This window comes from Saccostrea cucullata, unplaced genomic scaffold, assembly GCF_032062105.1.
Source record: "Saccostrea cucullata isolate Sc308-1 unplaced genomic scaffold, CSIRO_AGI_Scuc_v1 ctg204, whole genome shotgun sequence".
In the NCBI taxonomy this organism is placed as follows: domain Eukaryota; kingdom Metazoa; phylum Mollusca; class Bivalvia; order Ostreida; family Ostreidae; genus Saccostrea; species Saccostrea cuccullata.
This window is the reverse complement of record NW_026940736.1, coordinates 873,301-898,441: the sequence shown is the minus strand read 5'-3', so window position 1 is coordinate 898,441 and position 25,141 is coordinate 873,301. Positions and strand designations below refer to the sequence as shown.

The 25,141-nt window shown below is 34.9% G+C and overlaps 2 protein-coding genes across 2 annotated transcripts; one reads left to right on the top strand and one right to left on the bottom strand.

The window, feature by feature from the left end:
- Window positions 1-7,255: 7,255 nt before the first annotated feature.
- LOC134256164 (uncharacterized) lies at window positions 7,256-14,608 on the bottom strand. Its single transcript, XM_062738791.1, has 12 exons — window positions 14,560-14,608; window positions 14,361-14,424; window positions 12,557-12,631; window positions 11,869-11,951; window positions 11,693-11,738; window positions 10,975-11,052; window positions 10,724-10,851; window positions 10,309-10,449; window positions 8,259-8,343; window positions 7,878-8,099; window positions 7,604-7,720; window positions 7,256-7,318 (listed from the first exon to the last, which is right to left on the bottom strand). The coding sequence occupies exons 2-12, from the start codon at window positions 14,412-14,414 to the stop codon at window positions 7,262-7,264; spliced, it is 1,086 nt and encodes a 361-aa protein (XP_062594775.1). The 5' UTR covers window positions 14,415-14,424; window positions 14,560-14,608; the 3' UTR covers window positions 7,256-7,261.
- Window positions 14,609-18,058: 3,450 nt separating this feature from the next.
- LOC134256206 (uncharacterized) lies at window positions 18,059-20,752 on the top strand. Its single transcript, XM_062738857.1, has one exon. The coding sequence runs from the start codon at window positions 18,476-18,478 to the stop codon at window positions 20,045-20,047; it is 1,572 nt and encodes a 523-aa protein (XP_062594841.1). The 5' UTR covers window positions 18,059-18,475; the 3' UTR covers window positions 20,048-20,752.
- Window positions 20,753-25,141: the final 4,389 nt, after the last annotated feature.

Genomic DNA, 25,141 nt, shown 5'->3' with positions numbered 1-25,141 from the left:
GGCTTCTGTGTTCCTTTTTTCTTTGGACAGGGAATAATTCATGCTCTCTTTAATTTTTAGTTGACCTCAACGAAGTTAGGGGGAACTTTATATGTGATACTCTCGGCGCCGCCGTCCCAGGTTACAGTTTATGGAGCAGTTTGCCTTTTAAGTACTTCTATGCCGTACATAAATTTCCATGTATGTCTATTGTATATATTACTCAGTGTTTTGTTTTTAAACGAAGTATTTTTTGACTCTGTAAACGTAGTTTCTTGGGTACTAAGCTAAGTATATTGTTTGTCCGTTCGTTTGTTTGTCTGTTTGTCTGCAAGAGCTTTAACATTGCCCATAATTTTTGAATTTGCATTCCTTGTAACAAGAACTCTCTTTGGGTACCACCGAATTTGACCTCTTGACCTTGACCTCAGAGTTTCACCCTATTTTACACAAAATTCCAAACTTATACTATGGACATATCTTTTGAGCAGTAAGGGCTAAGGCTTTCATACCTCACACACCAGGTATGTAATCCTTGTGAGAAGACGCTTTATTGGATACGAAAACCTATGATTCTTTGACTCTGACCTTGGAGTTTGACCTACTCTTCAAATAAAACCTTGGACATAATTTTGAATGTTAAGAATTAGGATTTCATTTATGTTATCCTTGTCAGAAGACGCTTTATTGGATACGAAGACCTTTGTTCCTTCGACTTGGACCTTGGAGTTTGACCTACTCTTCAAACACAACCTTGGACATAATTTTGAAGGGTTAGGGCTTTCGTACTTCACATATTTAATCCTGGTGACCAGCCTTTTTAACTGTTACCTAAGCTCTATGTTCCACAAGGAACCAAAAGGAACCATGACAAGCCCTTTCATTTGATTTCAAGAACCTTGACCCTTTGACCTTAGAGTTTGACTCATTTTTACACAAAAATACAAACTTTTACTTTTGCACTCATTTTTAAACGTTTCAAATATTAATTCTTTGTGGCAATTTCGTTTGAAACCAACAATTTTGCCCTTTGGACCTTTATTGTGGACATTTCCGTACTTACGATAAAATTTTAACCCTGACCATAACATTTGAACGATAAGGGCTAGGGCTTTCAGATTTCATAAATGTTATCTTTGTAAAACGACCTTTCAAGGATATCAACATCTTTTACACTTTGACCTTGGAGTTTGACCTACTTTTTACAAATTTTAACCTTAGCCATAACTTTTAAACAGTAAGGGATAGAGCTTTCATACTACTCATATGTAATTCTTGAACAAGATATTCCATCGGATATCAACAACTTTGACCCTTTAAACTTGATCTTGAAGTTTGACTTACATGTACTTATAACAAACCTTAACCTTGGCTATATCTTTTGAACGGTAAGGGCCATAACTTTTATACTTCCCATATGTAATCTTTGAGACAATGTCTATTTTTAGAAACCAACAACTTTGACCCTTTGATCTTGACCCCAGAGTTTGTCTTACCTTTAAAAACGTTAACCTTGGTCATAACCTTTGATCAGGTGGTGATAGTGTGTCATATTTCACATTTGTATTTCTTGTGAAAAGGTCTTACATTTGAGAAAGCTTAACCTTCGTTATGTTACCATACGCAGGCATTTGTGTTTTACAAACACATCTTGTCTTCCTTGTTTCTGAAACTTTTTTTAGCCCCAAATATTTGTCGCAATCAAGAAGAATAATCACATACTTACTCCGTAATTACTGGTTAATTTGTGGAGTGCCCAGTAAAAACAGATTTTGAATCAACTGTGTTCTTTTAAAATACAATGTACTTCCAAGCTTCATATACCGGTATATGTGTGTGAATCTCGTTAAATTATTAAATGGGGTTATAATAACTCAGGCCTTCAAAACTTGTATACCCCTGGCAATAAAAGTATATAAAATTATAAACTGTAAAAATTAATCAAAACAATTCGATCACCAAACAAGATGTGTTTGTGAAACAACACTGATGCCCCCGTATGGCAACATAGCAAAGATTAAACTTTTGCTAAATGCAAATTTAATTAATTGGTACCAAAAATAGGGTTTTCTCACTGGAAAACATTTGTGAAATTTGAAAGTAGGCCAATGTTAAAAGGTCAAGGTAATTGGTATCCAATGAAGGGTCTTGTCACATAGAATACGCAAATATGGAAGCCCTCACCTTAACCGTTCAGAAGTTATGGCCTAGGTTGTTTTTTTTTAAGTAGGTCAAACTGCAAGGTCAAAGGGTCAAAGTTCTTGTTATCAAATGAGAGGTCTTGTCACAAGGATTAAATATGTAAAGTATGAAAACACTAACCTTAACCCTTTAAAAGTTTTGGTCAGTAATTGCTTTTTAAAGTAGGTCAAACTCAGAGGTAAAGGTCAAATGGTCACAGTTTTTGGCATCCAATAAAGGGTCTTTTCACGAGAATTACACTTTTGAAGTATAAAAGCCCTATCCCTTACCTTTCAAAAGTTATTACCAAGGTTAAAGTTCTTTCACAAGTACGGAAATATACAAGGTCAAGGTCAAAGGTTCAAGGTTGTTGGCATCCAGTGAAAGTTCTTTCAACAAAAAATACATATGTAAAGTATAAAGGTCCTGGTTTAAACTGTTAAAAAGATATGGCCAAAGAAATAGTTTAAATTTTCATGTAAAAGTGGGTCAAATTCCAAGGTCAATGTCAAAATGTCAAATTTTGTGGTACCCAACAAAATGTCTTGTCACAAGGAATACACATGTGAAATATGAAAGTCATGGCTCCACTAAATCAAAATTTACGGGCAAGGTTAAAGTTTTTGCGGGCAAACAGATAGGCAGACATACAGACAACTAGACAGACAGACAGACGGACGGACAAGACAAAAACTATATACCCCCAAAACTTCGTTTACGGGGGCATAATAACTACGAACTCAAGTCCAACAGTACCTGAAAATACATTTATAAACAATATTACATTTATTTTCTATGTATTTACTATGTAAAACGTATCTTTATGCCCCCGTAAACGAAGTTTCAGGGATATATACATGTATATAGTTTTGTCATGTCCATCCGTCTGTCTGTTTAGCTGTTTGTCTGTCTGCAAAAACTTTAACCTTGTCCATAACTTTTGATTTAGTGGACCAGTAGTCTGCATGTATGACCGGTTTCAGTTTCAGTTTAGAAATATCAATGCTTGAGTACAGAGATACTTATTTCATCCTTGGAGAAATGATATCATGTTCAAGTTGAATTGACCTGCTCATCAGTTATTCGAATCTACTGAAAATATATAAATATAGTTTAACAAAATCGCAACCTAAGTAAAATAGCATGATTGATCCTCTCGCATACTCGCTACACATCATCTAAGAACATCCCATCAGATATCAAATACGCAACAACTATTGACTTATTCGTTTCAATATATTAAAAAAATTAAAATACGATAATTTTGCAGTCGACTTTTTGATTTGTTGATAGAATTTGACCTCTGACGTGACACTCTACAAGATGTTGTTAGATTTTAGCTAGTCTGAAAAATCTGACGTTTTCCTGGCTTTTTTACGATTTTGATATTTTACATGCCAGGCATGTAAAATATCAAAATCGTAAAAAAAAGCCAGGAAAATATGGCACGTCAAATTCACAAAAATGAGATAATCATAGTTTCACAATCGATTAACTAGGTTTATCGGTTGTAAACTATAGTTTACGGACTGTAAACTATAGTTGACAACGTTTATCTATATTTTACATCTGTAAACTATAGTTATCGCGATAATCTATGTTTCACAACCGTAAACTATACTTAACACCGAAAACTATCATTTGCGATTGCAAAACATAGATTATCTGATAAATACAGTTTCACGATTTGTAAACTATAGTTTACAAACCGTTAACTATAGTTAACGATCTGATAAATATAGTTTCACGATTTGTGAAACTATGATTAACAACTCTTAACTATAGTTTACGAGTGTAAACTATAGTTTACAAACGTGAATCTATGTTTATCAACAAAATCTATTGTTAACGCTTTATTCAGACAGATAAACTTAGATTATCATTCGTAAACTATAGTTAACGACCGTTAAATATAGTTTTACAGATGAAAACTATACTTAACGAATCGTTAATTATAGTTTACGAATCGTTAACTATAGTTTACAATCGTTAAACCTAGTTTATCAATTGTGAAACTAGGTTTATCTCATTTTTGTGAATTTGGCGTGCCATAGGAAAACGTCAGATTTTCGGACTAGATTTTAGCCAATACGCGCGCAGATCTAACATTTGATTTTAATTATATTGACAAAAATCCCTAATGCTGTTCTAGTACAAGTCTTTGTTTGATTAATTCAACATTTTCAGCATTTTTTTTATCAGAATGATTTAAAATAAAATCTAAACCAGAAGTCTCTGTCTAGACTGTAGCTCTACTGGTTTTTACTTATAATAAAGAAAGAGAAAAGTAGCAGTAAAGATTTAAAGCAATAAATAGAATATAATGATCCTTGATTAAGTCTCTTTTTGAGGCAAGATTGCCATTAGACTACAACTGTAGGAGTAGCTTTTAATAAAATTTTACAGGATTTTCAATTTAAATTACTATGGCAACATAAGTCATCAAAATCAAAAATCAAAAACACAAAACTGATAATTATGCATCTCAGTGTAGTCTGCTTGTGTGCCAAGTTATATCAAAATCAGACATAAAAACTGTAGGAGGAGTAGTATTTTGAATGTACAATGTATTTTTAAAAATTTTCTATTTTTAGTAATTGGCAACAACGTTCATCTAAATCAAAAACCGATAAATAAAATTATGTATCATAGTGTAGTCAACTTATGTGCCATATTATATTGTAATCAGACTTGAAAAATGGGAGAAGTAGCATTCTGAATGATTTTCACAGAAAATAATATTTTTAGTAACCACGACAATACCGTTCATTGAAATCAAAAACCAATAAACAGAATTATGTATCTAAGTGTAGTCTACTTGTGTTCCAAGTTATATTGAAATCAGACTTAAACTGTAGGAGGAGTAGCATTTTGATTGTTTTTCAAAGAATTTCTTTTTCTAGTAACCACGGCAACACCGTTCATCGAAATCAAAAACCGATACCCAGAACTATGTATCTTAGTGTAGTCTATTTGTGTGCCAAGTTGTATTGAAATCAGACTTAAATCGAGGAGAAGTAGCATTTTGAATGATTTTCAAAAAAATTTCTATTTTTAGTAACCACGGCAACACGGTTCTTCGAAATCAAAAACCGATACACAGAATTATGTATCTTAGTGTAGTTTACTTGTGTGCCAAGTTATATTCAATCAAACCAAAACTGTAGGAGGAGTAGCGTTTTGAAAAATTATTTACAGACAGACGGACGACGGACGCATTACTATCGCATAAGCTCTTCTGGTCTCTGACCATTAGAGCTAAAAATTATCACGTGTAAAAACTCATTAGTTTATTAAATTTGCTTCTTTTAAACACTAGTCTTGATTAGGTATAATGAAAAAAAAACTTGAATTTATTAAAATGTACCTGAATATGTCTGCAAGCTAATATAACTATTATCCAATAAGGATTTGTTCCTGATTTTCAGAGTAAATTAAGTATTATTTTTTTCAGTTTACTTCTTCATCAAAATAATCATTTTTGTATCCCCACCCTAGACCCTTAGGTCATGATTCATAATATTTGAATAACAACTAGAGGCCCACGGACCTTATAGGTCACCTGAGTATCATGTAACAACTTTCACTCAGTTCGTTCTTGTTTTAAACAATAAGCCATGAAATTCCCAATTTTGAAAGACGCACCATTGTTTATCATAATTATACACTTAGCATGCTTACTTTGGTTACTCAATACCCAAAGGTAGATCAGAGTAAGAAAGAGTAAATGCAATTTCATTTTGTAACCACCAGTTGTACAGGCACGAAGCAACAGGGATGCCAAGGGGGGCCTGCCCCCTCCACTTCCCCCCCCCCCTAAAATTACCTTTACTATAGAAAATGTCCATCGAAAGGATGGTCCCCCCTCCCCCCACTTTTTACCACAGTCAAGTGATATCAAGGAAATGTAGCAAAAAAAATGGAAGTGAAGGGAACGTGGCCTTGAAAAAAGTTCCCCCCCCCCCATTTCACATATATATCACATGTTATTCCTTATAACAAGTCTTTTCTTTGTGTATCACGAAGTTGACCTTGGAGTTAGACCCACTTCTACACAAAATTCCAAACTTTAATTTGGACATATCTTTTGAACAGTAGATAACAGGACTTTATAAAACTTCATATATGTATTCTTTGTGGCAAGACCTTTCAATGAGTACCAACAACTTTGAACCTTTTTTTTTTTTTAACAAATTTAACCTTGGCCATACTTTTTGAACAGTAAGGACCTCAGCTTCATACTTCACATATGTATACCTTGTGACAAGACCTTTAATTGAATATCAACAACTTTGACCTGACCTTGGAGTTTGACCTACATTTTACAAACTTTAACATTGGCCATAACTTTTGAACAGTAAGGACCAGCATTTTGTATACTTCCTATATGTAAATTTTGAGATAAGGTCTTTCTTTAGAAACCAACAAACTTGACTCTTTAACCTTGACCCCAGAGTATGTCCTACCTTTAAAAATATCAACCTAATGGTCATAACTTTTGAACAGGTGGTGCTAAGGTTTTATATTTTGATTTTTTTTTTCGAGTAACTGAATAGTAGTTTTACTAACGGATACTCCCATTGGTTAACGGTTAACAGGGTACTCTTTGACAACACTACTGTAAACCCTATGCTAGATTCCTCTCGGTTTTGGGCTTCATCTGTCAGTTTATTTTATACTTCTTTGGATCCATTACATTTTCGTATTATAATCAAATGATAAGGCCCTTGAACTTAATGTTTTATGTAATTGTATTTTCTTCATGGTAATAAATATATTTTTGTCTTTCCAACTTTGTATAGAAAAAAAGTGTTCATTTTTCCTTTAGATTAATTTTACTTCAACAATAGAGTTTATGCACACATATCAAATGAAATATAAATTGGTCCTCAAAATGTCTGATAATTTTCATACAGAACTTTATTTGTCATACTAGTACATGTAGATCCAATACAGATTTGCCTCATTACTGCATGGAAGATTTTGCATGATCATGATGCTTCTCTACATATGTCTTTTAAAAAGAACAAAAAACCTCTGGTTCTGTTGTAGATTTATTTTTGAGAGGAAAAAAAATTCTTTTTAAAGTAGTTTCATTGTTTTATCGGTTGCATTCTTTGTCTCTTGCTTCTTTTCCCCATACGGCTTTTCCAGAATCCTGAATCAGATGAAAAATTAAGAAAAAGTCATAAATCAAATGTTTTAAGAGGAATTGAATTTAATCATTTTTAAATACCATGTTAAAATAGCATGAACTTTGTTTGACATGATGATGGTAGGGGGGTGACTATTTCTTTACATTTTGGTTGATTAGAAGTCTTTGAAATATTTGTGATAACAATAAAGGGATGCAATTTCATAAATTACATTGTCATTAAAATAAAATACTTTCGTCTCATGATACAAATTGAGAAAGTTACGAAATAATGTAGATTTGCTTTACCTTAAAATAATCTATGCCAAAGAAGAATAGCTTTCTTGGCCCAAATAAGCAGTCATCATCATCATCATCAGCAATGTCATCTTCACCATCACCATACTTATCATCCTTATTCAAAAGCTGAAAGTAATAGTTAACAAAAGTATTTTAACAACTTTCAAAAATTATAGAAAGAACATTAAAAGTGTAAATGAATAAGAATTTTTACAAATCTCTTTTGCCTAATTGTAATTCATAATTCATCTGCAAATACACGTGAATGCTGTGTTTTAAATACCTCAAGTGTTATCTTTAGATCCTTGTTGACTTCTACGACTTCGGTATCTCCAATTGGTGTTGCTAATTTTTCATCCATCAAGAGCTCTTCCGGTGTATGGCTTTCTTTCTTCAAATCCGTTGGAGTCTCTGGAACAGGGGATTCCTTCTCATCTCCAAATGCTTCTTGATCTAATGCCTTTTTCGTATCCACTGCATCTTTTTGTTTTGTGGAATCAGCAGCCTAAAATAATGGAAGAAATGGTTTGTTTACCATTTTGTTCGTATTATACTCAATAATAATCTTATTATTGTAACTTTGGTTATTATTACATTTAAATAGCTTTCATGAAAGCTTAAACAAGTAAATCACAGTTGTCCAATAAAGAAATGATCATTTTACCTGTACTTTCTTTATGTTTTCTCTTTCAATCAAGGCCTTTGCAAGTTCCCTTTCTTTGCGTTTTTTGATAAATGTTGTTAGCTTTCTGTAAATGAATAAATTATTTAAAATAAGTTTGCAAGCTTAAAATTTAGTTATATGTCAGAAATCCATATCGATATTTTCCTAGGTTTTAGTATCAGGATTGATGTACTGTGAGCAATATGAGCTCACTATATGATACCCCCGCCTCCCATATGTATAAAAAGGCAGTGTCCATGTTTTGCTATGGGAAACCCAAAATATGTATCCCATCAAAAACTAAAATAAGAGGTTGACATTGGAAATATGTCATAAAGATTCTGTGAACGTTTCATTAAATTTCACTCAGTAGTATATGAGGAGTTTCAGATAAGAGATAGGTACCCCAAAACGTAACAGATGGATGGACAGAAAGACATTTAGATGGACTGCTGTACAGACGGACAGACATCCCAATTACAGTATACCCTCCCACTTTTCAAGCGGGGGGTATAGATATATTGCAAAGTACTAATTGAAAGAAAGGGAGAAAAACCCTTAATTATACATATATATATATATTTACTTAACAATGTCAAAATTGAAAAAACAAGAGGCCCATGGGCCTTATAGGTCACCTAAGGAACATGTAACAACTCTCCAACAACTTATTTTAAACCAAAAGCCTCGTAATTCACTATTTTGAAAAAGGCACCATTGTTTATCATAACTATACACTTTAGCATGCTTATTTTGGTTACTTAATACCCAAAGGCAGATCAGAGTAACAGAGAGAAAATGCATTTCCACTTTGTAACCACCAGTTGTGCACACCAACCCAGAAGAACCACTGACCCTGGGGCCGCATATTTCAACATTTTGGAAATTTTATCATAAATTTAATTTCATCATTAAATGGTTAATTAATATCAAAGAGCAGATTTCAAAGTATTACTTTATTTTCAGACTATGTAACCCCCTACCCCTGTCTGCAGTACCCCTAATGCAGGGGCTCTGAAATTAATCTTTTGGAAACATCAGGCACCTTTCTTCATTATAAATATATAGTTAAATCATTGGCATTATACCAGGGAGCAAAGGAAAAGATATCCAAGGAATTCATGCGTTTTCACAATATAATCATTATAGAGCCACACCCTAACACCAGAATCCCTGACCCAAGGGTCATGAAATTCACAAATTAGGAAGAAGCATCCTTCCTCATCATGACTATGTACATAGTTCATTGGTTTTATGCCCAGGAGCATAGGAGAAGATTTTTAAAGAATTTATGCATTTTCACTATATAATCAACAGAGCCCAGCCCTAACACCAAAATCCCTGACCCAGGGGTCTTGAAATTCACAAATTGGGAAGAAGCATCCTTCCTCATCATAACTATATACATAGTTCATTGGTTTTATACCCAGGAGCATAGGAGAAGATTTTTTAATAATTTATGCATTTTCACTATATAATCAACAGAGCCCCACCCTAACACCAGAACCCCTGATCCTGGGCTCATGAAATTCACAATTTTGGAAGAGGCGATCTTATTCAACATAACTATGTACTTGGTTAGGTTATTTAATGCCCAGGAGCAGAGAAGAATATTTTCAAAGAAATAATGCATTTTCACTATACAGTCTATTTAGCCCCGCCCTAGCACTAAAACCCCTGTCCCTGGAGCCATGAATTTCACAATTTTGGTAGAGGACTCAATGCTGATCACAATCTTGCCAACAGTTTGACTGCTTGATGTCCAGAAGATTTTTAAAGATTGTACTTATTTTAGCGGTTTTGGCCCCACCCCCCAGGCCCCAAGGGGGGCAGGGACCATGAAATTCACAATTTATGTTTCCCTTTACCCATAGATGCTTTTTGCCAAAATTGGTTGAAAATGGTTGAGCGGTTTCAGAGAAGAAGCTGAAAATGTTCAAATGTTAACGCACGAAGGACGACGGACAACTTACGACGACGGACAACAATGGATAGCAATAGGTCACCTGAGTTTACTCAGGTGACCTAAAAACTGAAAAAGGCGACTAACCCCCTAGGAGACTTTTTTGCAATGGCCTGGTCTTTTATCAGGGTTCCACCATTTCTAGAAGTCTTTGTTTTGTTTTCCTCGTTGATACAGGCCTTGGCTTCTTCTTCTTCTTTACGCTTTCTTATGAAAGCTTTTAGCCTCCTGTAATTGATTAAATTAAGTTAAGTAGGTTTCCAAGCTTATGTATCATGTATATATTTAATTGCAATAAATTAAAGTAGTTTAACAAATTCAAATACATATTTTCAAAGTTAAGTGCATCATCCTTGAGGTATACAATTATTTATGGCTCAGATATTTATTCCTTGAAAAATTATTACTGACTGGAAAAATATTGCAGGGTACTGATAAACACCATAAAGATTTTAATATTTATTTTACAATGTCAAAAGTTTAAAAAAAAAAAGTGACTAACCCCCTAGGAGAGGTTTTATTTCCCTCCAAAAGAAAGTTTGCTTCATCTTTTGTCAGGGTTTTTCCAAAGCTTCTATTATTTGTTTTATTTTCCTCCTTTGGAACTCTTTTCTCTGCAGGTTTTGCCTCCTACAAAAATAAAATGGTAATTGGGATGTCAGAGTTGCCATATCAAATATATGAAAATAATCCCAAATGCATGTCAGAGTGGTATTATAATTTGAAAATTGATTCGTTTAGCAGAAATGTTACCTGAATTGCTGCTTTTTCTTCTTTTTCAACCTGATCTGCCCAACTATAACTAAACTTGAGTATCTGGAGCTTTGTTTCCTAAATATAGAACAACCAAGTTAGAAAACATGTACATATACAGTGGACATGTATGTTTTATTTATTCTTTAAATGCATGAAAACATGCAATATATAAAATTGGGCTAAAATGTTTTGATGTACCTGTACATAACATTGATTATCAAAAATGAATTCCTGTCTGATGGATATTATTCAGCAAATCAATCGCAAGTTCTATGTTCGATACAATGACCTTGTCAGCAAATACAATTTGTCATTGAGTCATATGCTAACTGACATTTTTCATACCAATTGTTAGTCCAGTATTTATACACTGAATTGACGACGGATTTTTCCGTTATTTCTCGGTCGATCACGACAAGGAGTACACGGCGGATGTGACCGGTCAGCAGGGGATACTCACTCTTCCATGGCACCTGATCCCACCTCTGATGTTTAGGAGATCCGTGTTTGCTCTGCTCCCATTTTGTATTGTTTATTGGACTTTGATATTGACTACTGTTCGTTATCTCCATATCCTTCCCTAGGGCTATAAAGCCATTACCTTATTTGTAGTTTTATTTTAGATAAAGACATTGGTAATGTAAATATATTAGCAACAATATCAGTTGTGTATATTTGAGAAGATACAAACTGGATTCTAAATGCATGTACTTACCCAGTTTTTCACTGCCTCATGTCCAAAATCTAAAGGTGTTGCAACTCTACAAAAATACAAATGACAACAATATTTTATAAAGTCTGTCATTAAATTACCACCAAACAATGATAACAGAACATATAGCATATTGGAATACAATAATCATTTTTGGGTCAGTGATTGCATGATCATACCTGATGCCATTTGTGTTGTCATTTTTCTTCTCTACAATTTCTTTCTCCAACTTTTTCTTCTCTATTTTCTGCTTTTGCTCCTCCTTCCATATAAAAAATGGGGATATATGAAACATGAGCATGAAAATGTATATCAAATTAATTTTTTACACAAAATCTTACAAAATCCATTGTCACAATATTTGTTTGTCACTTTTTGAAAAAAAAAACCCATAACAACCAAAAAATCACTTAAAAGGGGGTATTTTTCTATTAATATAAAGACATGAAGGTACTGGTAAACTAATATTTATCTTAAATACAGATAATTCCCCATATATTAATCATATACATTGATAAATTTCCTACCAATAGTATCATATGCATAAATAATTCCTATAATATAACTTAAACATAAACAATTTGTATTATACTAATAACTCAATCATAGATAATTTGTATTCTGTAACTTAAACATAGAAAATTTCTATATTGGTATATACCTTAATCATTGGATAATTTCTATTATATAATTTAATCATAGATAATTTTTACTATATTAATTGTACATAGATGATTTCAATTTTATAACTTATACATAGATAATTTCTATTATATATAACTTAAACATAGATAATTTCTATTATATATCTTATATATAGATAATTTCTATTATATATCTTATACATAGATAATTTCTATTCTGTACCTCCACACATCTCTCTTCCTCCTCCACAGCGTCGACCCACGAATAATTGAACTTCAAGATCTTCAGTTTTGTGTCCTGAAAATATTTATTTGATCAGCAAGTTTAAATGTTTGTTAGAATGCATAAAAATGATTTAAGGGAAGAATGAATGTACCCCTCAATAGTTAGTTTTGATGACCTTCTAAATATACCAATATTTATATGGCATGTCAAGGAACTTTTACTTTGTAATGTCCATCCAAACAAGAGGCCCATGGGCCGCATCGCTCGCTCACCTGAGCACTGTGGCGAGGAAAAAGTAGAAATTGGTTCGATCATTATTGAAAAGTTAAAATCCAAAAGTAGTCCCATGACCAATCATGACTTTGTTATTCTTGAGAAAAAGAATTTTCCTATATATTTCTATGTAAAACTTTGGTCGTCCATTTTGGCCCCGCCCTACCCCCGGGGGTCATGATTTGAACAAACTTGAATCTACACTACCTCAGGATACTTCCAAATAAGTTTCATCTTTCCTGGCACAGTGGTTCTTGAGAAGAAGATTTTTAAAGAATTTTCCTATATATTTCTATGTAAAACTTTGGTCGGCCTTTGTGACCCCGCCCTACCCCCGGGGGTCATGATTTGAACAAACTTGAATCTACACTACCCGAGGATGCTTCCATATAACTTTCATTTTTCCTGGCACAGTGGTTCTTGAGAAGAAAATTTTTAAAGAATTTTCCTATATGTTTCTATGTCAAACTTTGGTCGGCAATTGTGGCCCCGCCCTACCCCCGGGGGACAGGATTTGAACAAACTTGAATCTACACTACCTGAAGATGCTTGCATATAAGTTTCATCTTTCCTGGCACAGTGGTTCTTGAGAGGAAGACTTTTAAAACATGCATGCAATCAAATTTTTCTTAATTCCCAATCATCTCCCCTTGAATGAGGGCGTGGCCCTTCATTTGTACAAACTTGAATTCCCTTCACCTAAGGATGCTTTGTGGCAAGTTTGTTGAAACCGGCCCAACAGTTCTTGAGAAGAAGTCGAAATGTGAAAAGTTTACAGACAGGCAGACAGACGGACAGACGAACGCCGGACAAAATGTGATCAGAAAAGCTTACTTGAGCCTTCGGCTCAGCTGAGCTAAAAATGTCAAGTTGTGCATAACCCCCCCCCCCCTCCCCCACTGTTATTACTTGCTTTAGGCCTTGAAGGTCTTTAAAATCTAAATCTAACAGGAGTGCATTTTTGACCACCTAAAGTAAAATAAAATAAAACACAAAAACAACCTCCACAAAAAAATCCATACCATCCCCCCTCCCAAGAAGCAGCCTCTCAAAGACATATGTACAGGGACAGGAATAAATGCAAAATTAAAAATCCCATTGGGGGGGGTCTTTCCTTGAACCAGTTTTCTTCAGATACCAGGTAGATGATTCTGATTACAATTTTAAAAGGAATCTGTATTTCCAGGAGGAAGGGGGTGTTCGTGAGAGAAATTCAAGATCTTTTTTGTTACTTTTACATAGAAATATTTTTTTATAACCTAGAAAACAGCAGGGGTGTCCTTCTAAATAACACCTGACTATGGAGAGATTTGGGAACCATATGACAATATAAAAACAAGAGGGTATTGGCCAGATATCTGGATCATTATTGATTATTTCATATGCTAATAAAATAAAGTAATTAATTTACCACAGAAATACCTTAAATACTTGGTATTGGATATACTTTTTTAAAATATCAAATTAAGGTTTGTGCTCCAATAGTTAAGTATGTTAACATTACAAAGGAGAGTTTGAGTGAACTTACTACATCTGTGACAGGGTTATCTCCGAAATCCAAAATTGCGTTGTAGTCCATCATTTTTGTACTTCTACGAAAAGAAAAAAAAAACACATTATCATGATACAAATACCTAATTTCTTTTACACGTATTTGAAACAGAATATCCTAATGTATGACGCTGTATTAATCTAAAAAGACAAATATCTGGGTGACTGTCTTTTACCTCCGTGTTTTGCCTCTCCTCTTCGCCTTTTGTTGTAGTGATGATTGTTGCGTCACACTGATTGTTACGTTTAAGTGACGTCACAGATACAGTCGGATCACCTCGCCCTTTTCCATAGCACGCCAGCTTTTTTTCTAGCGTGTGACGAAAAATGGCGATCCAATTTGCTCATTTTTGCTTCTTTATTATATTCTGTAGGGTCCCAGGCCTTAGGAAGTAGCAGGTGGGGTTGAATAAGTCAAACCTTTATCAACGTCTCAACTACCGGTATACATCCACTCCACTCCTGTATCTACGCATACCAGCGATCCTTTAAATGTGTGATCAGAAAACTAAATTCTTTGCATTGCATGGTCAGTTTCACTTACTCCAGCAGACTGCATACTTTTTCAAGTAAATATCAAAAGATTTATTGGTATGAAAATAAATTATTAATCAATCTTTCTCAAAAAACGCCATTTGGAAGTGTCGAAGAGTTTTTGTTAACTTTTACATGCTAAATATAATCACTGATGTAAAAATGAAAAGACTGCTTATCAATAAAGACATCACTAATCCAAGTGTAATTTAAATTGTCCAAGGAAGATGAAACAAATTCTCTGAATTCATAGGCGTCGGAATCGGGGGGGGGGGGGGGGGGCTTAGCCCCCCTTCCTCACTTTTTTTTGCAAAGATATACATTATATAGGCATTGAAATTATGGGGTACCTTTTTTGTTGGTTTAGCCCCCCTCCCTCCAACTTTCAAATTGCTTCCGACGCCTATGGATTTAGCTTGTTTCTGTAAAAATAACTGACATTCTTCCATATAACATCATGCAGGCGCGTAGCCAGCATGGAAATGAAGTGTACGCAGAAAACGGTCGGGGGTCTGGGGGCCGCCTTGAGGCCCCCAGTAGGTCCAGGGCGAAGCCCTGGAGGGGGCCCAGGGGGCGAAGCCCCCGGAAGCTCCTGGATTTACGAAAATTTTCAGTCATTTTCTCGCTAAATATCACTTTTATCGAGCAAACAGTTACTGACTTAGCTAAGTTATACTGCTTCCATTGAAACTTCGGGAAGAGAACGCATATATTGCTTTGGAAAAAGTTTCCAAGTGTATCAAGATAATATCGTTATCATTGGAGTTTAAATATTTCAAAATATAAATGGGGTGTTGTTGTCTTTTGATTACCTTCATATTTGATGGCTGAAACGATTCGAGAATGCTTCAATTATAATATAATTCTTTAAATTGGTAACATCAATAAAAGAAGCTATATTATCATTTATTTTGTTCACTATAATTTAAATTGTTTAACGACATTTATTCATTACCTCTATGGAAATTAAAAATTTTGTATAGTTGTCCAAAACCTTTGTAACTTTTTCTTTCGATCAAAGTCCCTTAGATCGCTTTCCTTCATCAAATATTTGTCCAGATAATCAGGATTACGCGGATTAACAGTTGAACATTTTGGTTCAAGAATATTTTTTTCTCAAGAATGTTGAAAGATGTTTTGGAATTGATTTTATAAAGGACTAAATTTGAATGTGCAGACATGCTGAAAAAAAATTTGAATCGAAACAATAAGACGCAAAATAATTTGAAACCCGGGTAGTGCCTCTTTTTCCCCGAATAAATTTCTCTCTTTCTTGTTTTCCTTCTTTTCTTTTATTCCTCTTTCTTTTTTTTTTTTTTTTTTTGGAAAATGATGTGTACGCACTTGCGTACTTGCGTATAGGCAGCTACGCGCCTGTCATGTCTGATAAAAATATTTGTAAATTTAAATGCTTTGAAGCGTTAGTCTGTAAATATCAAATGTTCATTTTTTAAAAGGAAATAGTGATAAACAAATCATTTCTGGGGAATAAACAAAACTTTTCTGAGGACATTTTTCTTGACAAAAATTATTCTGTTGTTTTAAAAATTAATTTGGTTTTACTGGTGAGCATTGTGGCTCATGGGCCTTTTGTTCTCTTCCTGATCATCTGCTACATGGATTGTTGCAGACTTTAAATGTTTAAGAACATTTTCTCGTTTTGTTTTGGCTTAAATAATATATGTTATACCAATATGAATTCAAAAACACTGCTATCCATAAGCATTATTTTCCCCCCTCAATTATTATGTAGATGTCACCTTGTTGGTGTAACAGGAGACACATGTGATAATGGTATGAAGACCTTAGCTCTGCATTCAAAGAGTGTTGTTTTAGAAGTACACTGAAAAAAACAAAGAAACGTAGTTTTCCATTAAAATAAAGAGACACCACATTTCGTCATAAGGCTGATTTTCTGCCATCGCTTTTTTTTAAACATCTGCCGACATGCTGAAGATATACCGATTTTTTCTGGTAGATATTTTTTGGACGACTGCTGTGTTTTCTCATACTGGACAGTTCACATTCTCTTCAAATTGTCTGTCCATACATGTGTATTTGTGTTACTTTATATTGGGGTCGTGGGCTATGGGACCAGCCCTTAAATATAGTATTAAAAAGTTTTAAAAATTAAATAAAATATAGCTAGAAATTAACAGCGTAAAATATTTATCACATGTATCGTTTCGGGGTAACCGGTTTTATATACAAACAAAAGTAAATAAACACCAATGCAGCAAGATTAATTAAGGTCAAACGACTCTGCACTGATGTGTCCTCAGCGGGGATTTTAGCATCAAGTCATTAATGATGTTCCCTGCATTTGTGTTAGCCTGATAGTACAACCTTTATTTATAGAATATGACGCAGACAGGGTTACCTGGTGAAAACCTTTCGCACCTTTTGAATTGCTTTGTAAAATATTAGCCAAAGGAGCCAGGAAAAATATTAAACAATTTAATATTTTGATAAAAATATTCGATTTACTATTTCTTAAAGTGTTTGGATGGATTTTGTTTTCTCAACAGCGGCTGGGCGTACGTACTATATTTTTACTCGTAAACTCAATTTGGCGGTGAAGAAGCAGCATTTCCCGTTGCTCACCGTCGCAATAGCCGGGCATTGCTCTACGAGCAATGAGCCCGGCTAAAAAAGGAACCATGGACAATCATTCAACGATTTTTTAACACCCCCTCTCTTTCCATTCCCTTTACGCCCCACCACACCGATGTCGACAATGAACATTCATTCCGGAAAATGATAAAAACTATCAAAGAATTACTATGAAATCTTATTTCATGGCAAAATTCTAAATGCACTGTTGTAAAAAGAAAATGAATTAATGCAATGAGTGTCATAACATTTGTACATGTTTGCTGCTAAAAATATATATGCGTTTTTGTGGTTGTTGTTGTTTTTTGGGGGAGGGGGGTGAGAAGATTGGGTGGGTGGGGATAATATTTTCCATGCAAAAAATTTTAACGGCAAAATATACTCTTTTCTGACACCCCTCCTTTCACACTATATGAACGAGTACTTGTCGTGCATTTACCCACGTGTTAATTTTTTTCCCCGCCTTGTAGTTATGATAAATATAGTACAGTATATATATTTATAAGACACTTATGCCTATGACTTAACCATGCATTGCGTAATACATAGCACTTGACTCTATATCAAAGTTCTACAGGATGGTGATATTTGAAACCATTAACCAGGAAAAAATTGAACTTGATCCTGCTATAGCTAGATACATGTCTCTCAGCCATATACTCTCTGGACTTATTTAACACAGGGAAGTTTTTCTCTGGTGAAAAGGAAGAGGATGTGCCATATGTATGATATAAATTACAGCTAGTCCTTGAAAAATAATTCCCTCCCAGACTTTGTGAGCTGCAACATGAGCTATTTTTAAACTTTGAAAATTTTCACTGAATGTTGAAAATTTTGTTCTGAACCTCGATCGGCATGTGAGTAACAACTAACATTTGGACATTGTTTGGAGTTTTGGTTTATATATTATAATATTTTGTTGTTTTTCTGTCGATGTAACAATAAATGGATGAACAACAACAACAAGACGACTCAAACTGCCCAATTTGTGCTTATCAGTTTTCAACTCCAGATAAAGTTCCGAAAATTCTACCCTGCTCTCACACGTTCTGCAGTCCGTGTATTGACAACATTATAGCTGCTACTCCTTCAAATTCAGATTCCTCCGTCAAGTGTCCAATCTGCAGACAGGACGTCTACATTCCGAAAGATGGAGTTCAAGGATTCTTTGACAATTATTTTAAATCCGCGCCACAACAAGAGGAGACGTGTGATATTTGCGGAGCAAGGGAGGTACGAAAACTGAAGCACTGTCATGAGTGTAACAGCATCCTCTGCAGCGGTTGCCACAAAAGTCATCATCACAAGGATGAGAAAAAATTTGGCGATTTCGACGAGGACAGCGACGAAGAAAACGATGGTCATCGAGATTTGCGAATTCTTCGAAGAATTGGAAATGCTTACAGGAGTACCGTGAAGTCTGCGTTCTTCGCTTACCTTAGTACGTCATTCAAATGCAATAATTTTGAGCGTATTCGAAAGATAATTCCAGACGACAAAAATGAGTGCTGGGTTTTAACAAACAGACCCTTCGTTGCCAAGTTTTCCCGTAATGGCCAGGAGATGTACAGAAAATATGTCGAAAATGTACTCCAGGACATAGCTCGATTTAGTGATGGTACACTTGTATTAGCCTTTTCCAGTGGTGAAATTCTGTTGCTGAACGATCAACAAGAACTAAGGTTTGTAACAACCACAGAAAACAGCGTTCCCATCTCGTTATACGCGTACGATGATGGTCGTCTGCTGATTGCAACGCGTCGTCACTCTGATAACACACATTTAAACAACAGTGGTCTATTTATCACAGACCAAATGTTGAAGAAGATCCAACCACTGGATGTGAACCTTGAGCTTCATGAGGTATCATCTATGACTGTTAATGAGAAGACCGGACAGATCGCTCTCTGCGAAACGACAAAGAAGTGCGTATTTTTTATAGACAGTACGACACTATCGACAGTCAAAAAATTGAAGTATCCTAAGAAATATACTGGGAAGAGGGGGCTCAAAAGACTTGAGCAATCGGATGATAGTATAAATATCACGAATAGCTACCCCTTTCAACCACGGTCAGTTGCAAGTGACCAGAATGACAACTACTACATTTTGGACGCAGGGACAAACCTAATCCATGTTGTCGACGAAGAGGCAACCTTTCAATCTATAGTTCTAGCCAACATGTCTGGCAGTATAAGTTGTTTCAACGTGGATTCACATGAAAATTTGTGGATAGGCGATATTTCTGGCCAGATTAGAGTGTTCAGAATGGAACGCTACAATTTCCTTGGGCCAGAGGAATCACGTGGTATAGAGGTGCCGCTTGGTGGTACATTGTCTATGGACGACCTCAGAGGGCTCGGCGTGCTACGAGTTGGGGGGTCGAGCTCGGGAGGGTTGGAACTCCCAGACGGGTTTGATCTCGGTAGTGGACTAAGGGACATGTTGACTGGTTCGTCGTCAAGTCGGGAGGAGTCGACTCGAATTCGAGACAATTTCATCAGAAATACGTTTTAACCCCAATCACCCCAGCCCCAGTGTGTAAATAGAATTTGGACATGCAACTTTATTAAAAGAACGAACTTTATTAACTTAAAGAGTGCTTATCTGCAAGCCAAGTGATTAAAACAGAAATGTTACATTTTTTCACAGTATTGCAGCATGTAATCCAAAATCTAAGTTTCTATTTATAGATACTTCCTGGAAGTGGAAAGCGACAATATAGACTTTTTTGGCACATTTTTCTTCCGTTATTCTACGCTGCAAAGATGATCTATAATATGAAACAATGTGCCGAAGAAGCACATCGAGCGTAACTGTTTCCTTGTGAGTATAAGAGTCTGAATGGCTGCATTGCAAAAGCAAGAGATTGCAATCGATCTAAACCATGCTAAACTCCAAAACATAAAAAGACAGACTTTGGAATTGAATTCCTCTTTATTTATTTAAACTCAACAAGGAGCTACTAAAATCGAACTGACATAATTCTAGAATCTGAATTGTTAGCAATATTATTGACAATCAGTTTTCATGTATTAAAAGTGCCATTCATGCAGTCTCGAAGCTAAATCCTGGTTTTGTCACAAAAAGGGAAGAAAACAAAACAGAAACTTTTTTGTAACAAGATGATTAATTATCTAAGGACAAATTGAAAGAAATAAATTAAGAAATCCATCAGTGCATAGTTGTGTCTTCCTTTTTTTTCTAAAAAACAAAACAAAACATGACAATATTTATAACTTCCCTCGTTAACAATCGTTATTAAAATATTCCAACCTTAACAAATTTACTCAACCTCCCCCCTCTCCCCAGTAAATTTGCAAGGTATCAAAGGATTCCGTTTCCTATGTCCTATCGGAAATCAATGTCAATATTTTGGCGTACAGTGTACTTCTTTCTTAAGACGAATTGAAAATATTTTAGGAACCACAAGATGATAATAATAAATGCAAGAAAGGACGCTTGTGATGAATTGACGCTTTTAATATCATGTGATTTTCACTCCCCATAACTTTAGAATATAAATGTATTGTAAACTTTTCGATTAATCGTACGCCCGTGATACTTCGTAATAAGCATGTTTTACTACAGTTTTACTATTCTATATATTTCACATAGTCATTTATGATTCAATTCAATTCTTTATTGAGAGGATATTTATTTATAGGATATTTGAAGAATGTGTTTTCCGAGGCGGACTACAAGTTTAGGGTCTAAAGATAAGGAACAAAGGTATATTCTGTAAACAAGAGGCCCATGGGCCACATCGCTCACCTGAGCACTAAGGGTAGGAAAAAGTAGAAAATGGCTTTTTATTGTAAAGTTTAAATCCAAAAATAGTCCCATGACCAATCATGGATTTGCTATTTTTTGAAAAAATGATTTTTAAAGAATTTTCCTATATATATCTTTTAAAACTTTGGTCAGCCATTTTGGCCCCGCCTTACCCCTGGGGGTCATGATTTGAACAAATTTGAATCTACACTACTTGAGCATGCTTCCATATAAATATGATGAATTATGGCTTTGTCATTCTTTAGAAGAAGATTTTTAAAGAATTTTCCTATATATTTCTATGTAAAACTTAGGTCGGCCATTTTGGCCCCGCCCTACCCCCGGGGGTCATGATTTGAACAAACTTGAATCTACACTACCTGAACATGCTTCCATATAAATATGATGAATTATGGCTTTATCATTCTTGAGAAGAAGATTTTTAAAGAATTTTCCTATATATTTCTATGTAAAACTTTCGTCGGCCCTTTTGGCCCCGCCCTATCCTCGGGGGGTCACGATTTGAACAAACTTGAAACTACACTACCTGAACATGCTTCCATATAAATATGATGAATTACGACTTTGTCATTCTTGAGAAGAAGATTTTTAAAGAATTTTCCTATATATTTCTATGTAAAACTTTGGTCGGCCATTTTGGCCCCGCCCTAGTAACCCCCGGGGGGTCATGATTTGAACAAACTTGAATCTACACTACCTGAATATGCTTCCATATAAATATGATGAATTATGACTTTGTCATTCTTGAGAAGAAGATTTTTAAAGAACCTACCCCCAGGGGTCATGATTTGAACAAACTTGAATCTACACTACCTAAACATGCTTCCATATAAATATGATGAATAATGGCTTTGTCATTCTTGGGAAGAAGATTTTTAAAGAATTTTCCTATATATTTCTATGTAAAACTTTGGTCGGCCATTTTGGCCCAGCCCTACCCCCAGGGGGTCATGATTTGAACAAACTTGAATCTACATTACCTGAGCATGCTTCCATATAAATATGATGAATTATGGCTTTGTCATTCTTGAGAAGAAGATTTTTAAAGAATTTTCCTATATATTTCTATGTAAAACTTTGGTCGGCCATTTTGGCCCCGCCCTACCCCCGGGGGTCATGATTTGAACAAAACTTGAATCTACACTACCTGAGCATGCTTCCATATAAATATGATGAATAATGGCTTTGTCATTCTTGGGAAGAAGATTTTTAAAGAATTTTCCTATATATTTCTATGTAAAACTTTGGTCGGCCATTTTGGCCCCGCCCTAGTAACTCCCGGGGGGTCATGATTTGAACAAACTTGAATCTACACTACCTGAATATGCTTCCATATAAATATGATGAATTATGACTTTGTCATTCTTGAGAAGAAGATTTTTAAAGAACCTACCCCCAGGGGTCATGATTTGAACAAACTTGAATCTACACTACCTAAACATGCTTCCATATAAATATGATGAATAATGGCTTTGTCATTCTTGGGAAGAAGATTTTTAAAGAATTTTCCTATATATTTCTATGTAAAACTTTGGTCGGCCATTTTGGCCCAGCCCTACCCCCAGGGGGTCATGATTTGAACAAACTTGAATCTACATTACCTGAGCATGCTTCCATATAAATATGATGAATTATGGCTTTGTCATTCTTGAGAAGAAGATTTTTAAAGAATTTTCCTATATATTTCTATGTAAAACTTTGGTCGGCCATTTTGGCCCCGCCCTACCCCCGGGGGTCATGATTTGAACAAAACTTGAATCTACACTACCTGAGCATGCTTCCATATAAATATGATGAATAATGGCTTTGTCATTCTTGGGAAGAAGATTTTTAAAGAATTTTCCTATATATTTCTATGTAAAATTTTGGTCGGCCATTTTGGCCCCGCCCTAACCCCGGGGGTAATGATTTGAACAAACTTGAATCTACACTACCTGAGGATGTTTCACCATAAGTTTCATCTTTCCTGGCACAGTGGTTCTTGAGAAGAAGATTTTTAAAATATGACACCAAATTTTCATTAATTCCCAATTATCTCCCCTTGAATTAGGGTGTGGCCCTTCATTTGAACAAACTTGAATCCCCTTCACGCAAGGATACTTTGTGGCAAGTTTGGTTGAAATTGGCCCAGCGGTTCTTGAGAAGAAGTCGAAAATGTGAAAAGTTTACAGACAGACGGACAGACAGACGGACGCCGGACAAAATGTGATCAGAAAAGCTCACTTGAGCTTTCAGCTCAGGTGAGCTAAAAACGGCATCTTCCTTTGGATTCTGTTGAAAATTACACCAGACGATGGGCCAGATATGAAAAAGAAGACGTTGACACTTTGTCAGAATGGATTAAATGTATCAGGTCCATGTTAAAATCACATATTAAAAGATTGAGGGCAATATGAAAACCATCTATCTTTCTGTATTCAATAATCTAGAAGTGAAAAAAGAATTAGATAGATTACATGATCAATACGTACTGGTCCCTGCCGACAAAGCAAGTAACAACATTTTCTTCGTTTGTAAGGTTCTTTATATAAATTGTATTTTAGAAGAACTTGGATTTAATTCTACAAGTAGAAATCCTACTTAAACTCCATACTTCCCTTTCTGAGGAAGAAATTCTTCAAAATCATATGTCAGTTTTAAATAGTTTTAATATTCCACATATTTCTATATATATTGGATTCCAAAACTTCATAAAAATCCTTACAAATAAAGATACATTGCGGGTTCCAGTAAATGTTCAACCAAGCCTCTTTCGTTACTCCTCACTAAGATATTGACAATGTGAAGGAAAAACTTCAAGAGTACTGTGCAACAATATTTTCAAAAAGTGGTATAAATCAGATGTGGATACTCAAAAAAGAACTTATGAACAATTTACCAAAATCAACAGCTTAAAAACTTACGACTTTTCAACTTTAAACACCATTCCCCATGATAAATTACAGTCCAGGCTTTTTGATATCATTGACAGCTGCTTTTTCAATAAAACTGGAACTCGTAAATTTACTTACCTGGCCATTGGTCATTTGCAAAATTATTTTGTTAAAACACATTCTGATTGCACACACAAGTACTCTGAAGTTGACATCAAAGAGATGCTTGAGTTTCTGATTGACAATATCAATGTGGTTCTTGGAGATCAGGTATTCCAACAATCTATTGGAATTCCCATGGGTACCAATTGCGCTCCGTTATTAGCAGACCTATTTTTATATTCATATGAAGCAGAATTTGTGCGAAATTTTATGCCTGAAAAGAAGTAAACACTTGCTGTGGCCTTCAACTCCACATTTAGATATATCGACGACGTATTGCCAATTAACAATGGTGATTTCCATTCCTATGTCGATACGATATATCCTGGTGAGCTTGAGATAAAAGATACCACAGAGTCTGACACATCTGTTTTATCTAGGCTATTTTACTTGAAAAAGACGTAAACGGTAATCTAACAACCAAGTTATATGATAATCGTGATGACTTTAACTTTTCTATTGTCGACTTCCCTTATTAATGCAGCAATATACCTTCATCAGGTGCATGCGTAGTGTATATATCTCAGTTGATTCGATACGCAAGAGCATGCTCTACGTATGAACAATTTCTATTCTTAATCCTTAGGAAAAGTGGCAATCTCGTTTTGTATTAATGAAAAATATTAATACTATAATCCAGAAAATTCAGAGTAGACACGTTCGAAAGCAAAACAAACACACAATATATTGTCAGTCCGTGCAGTTGTGGTAAGCAGACTGTGACGATTGAATGCACCCGGTGAATTCTAAATATAAACAATAACAGAACTCGAGCCCTGTT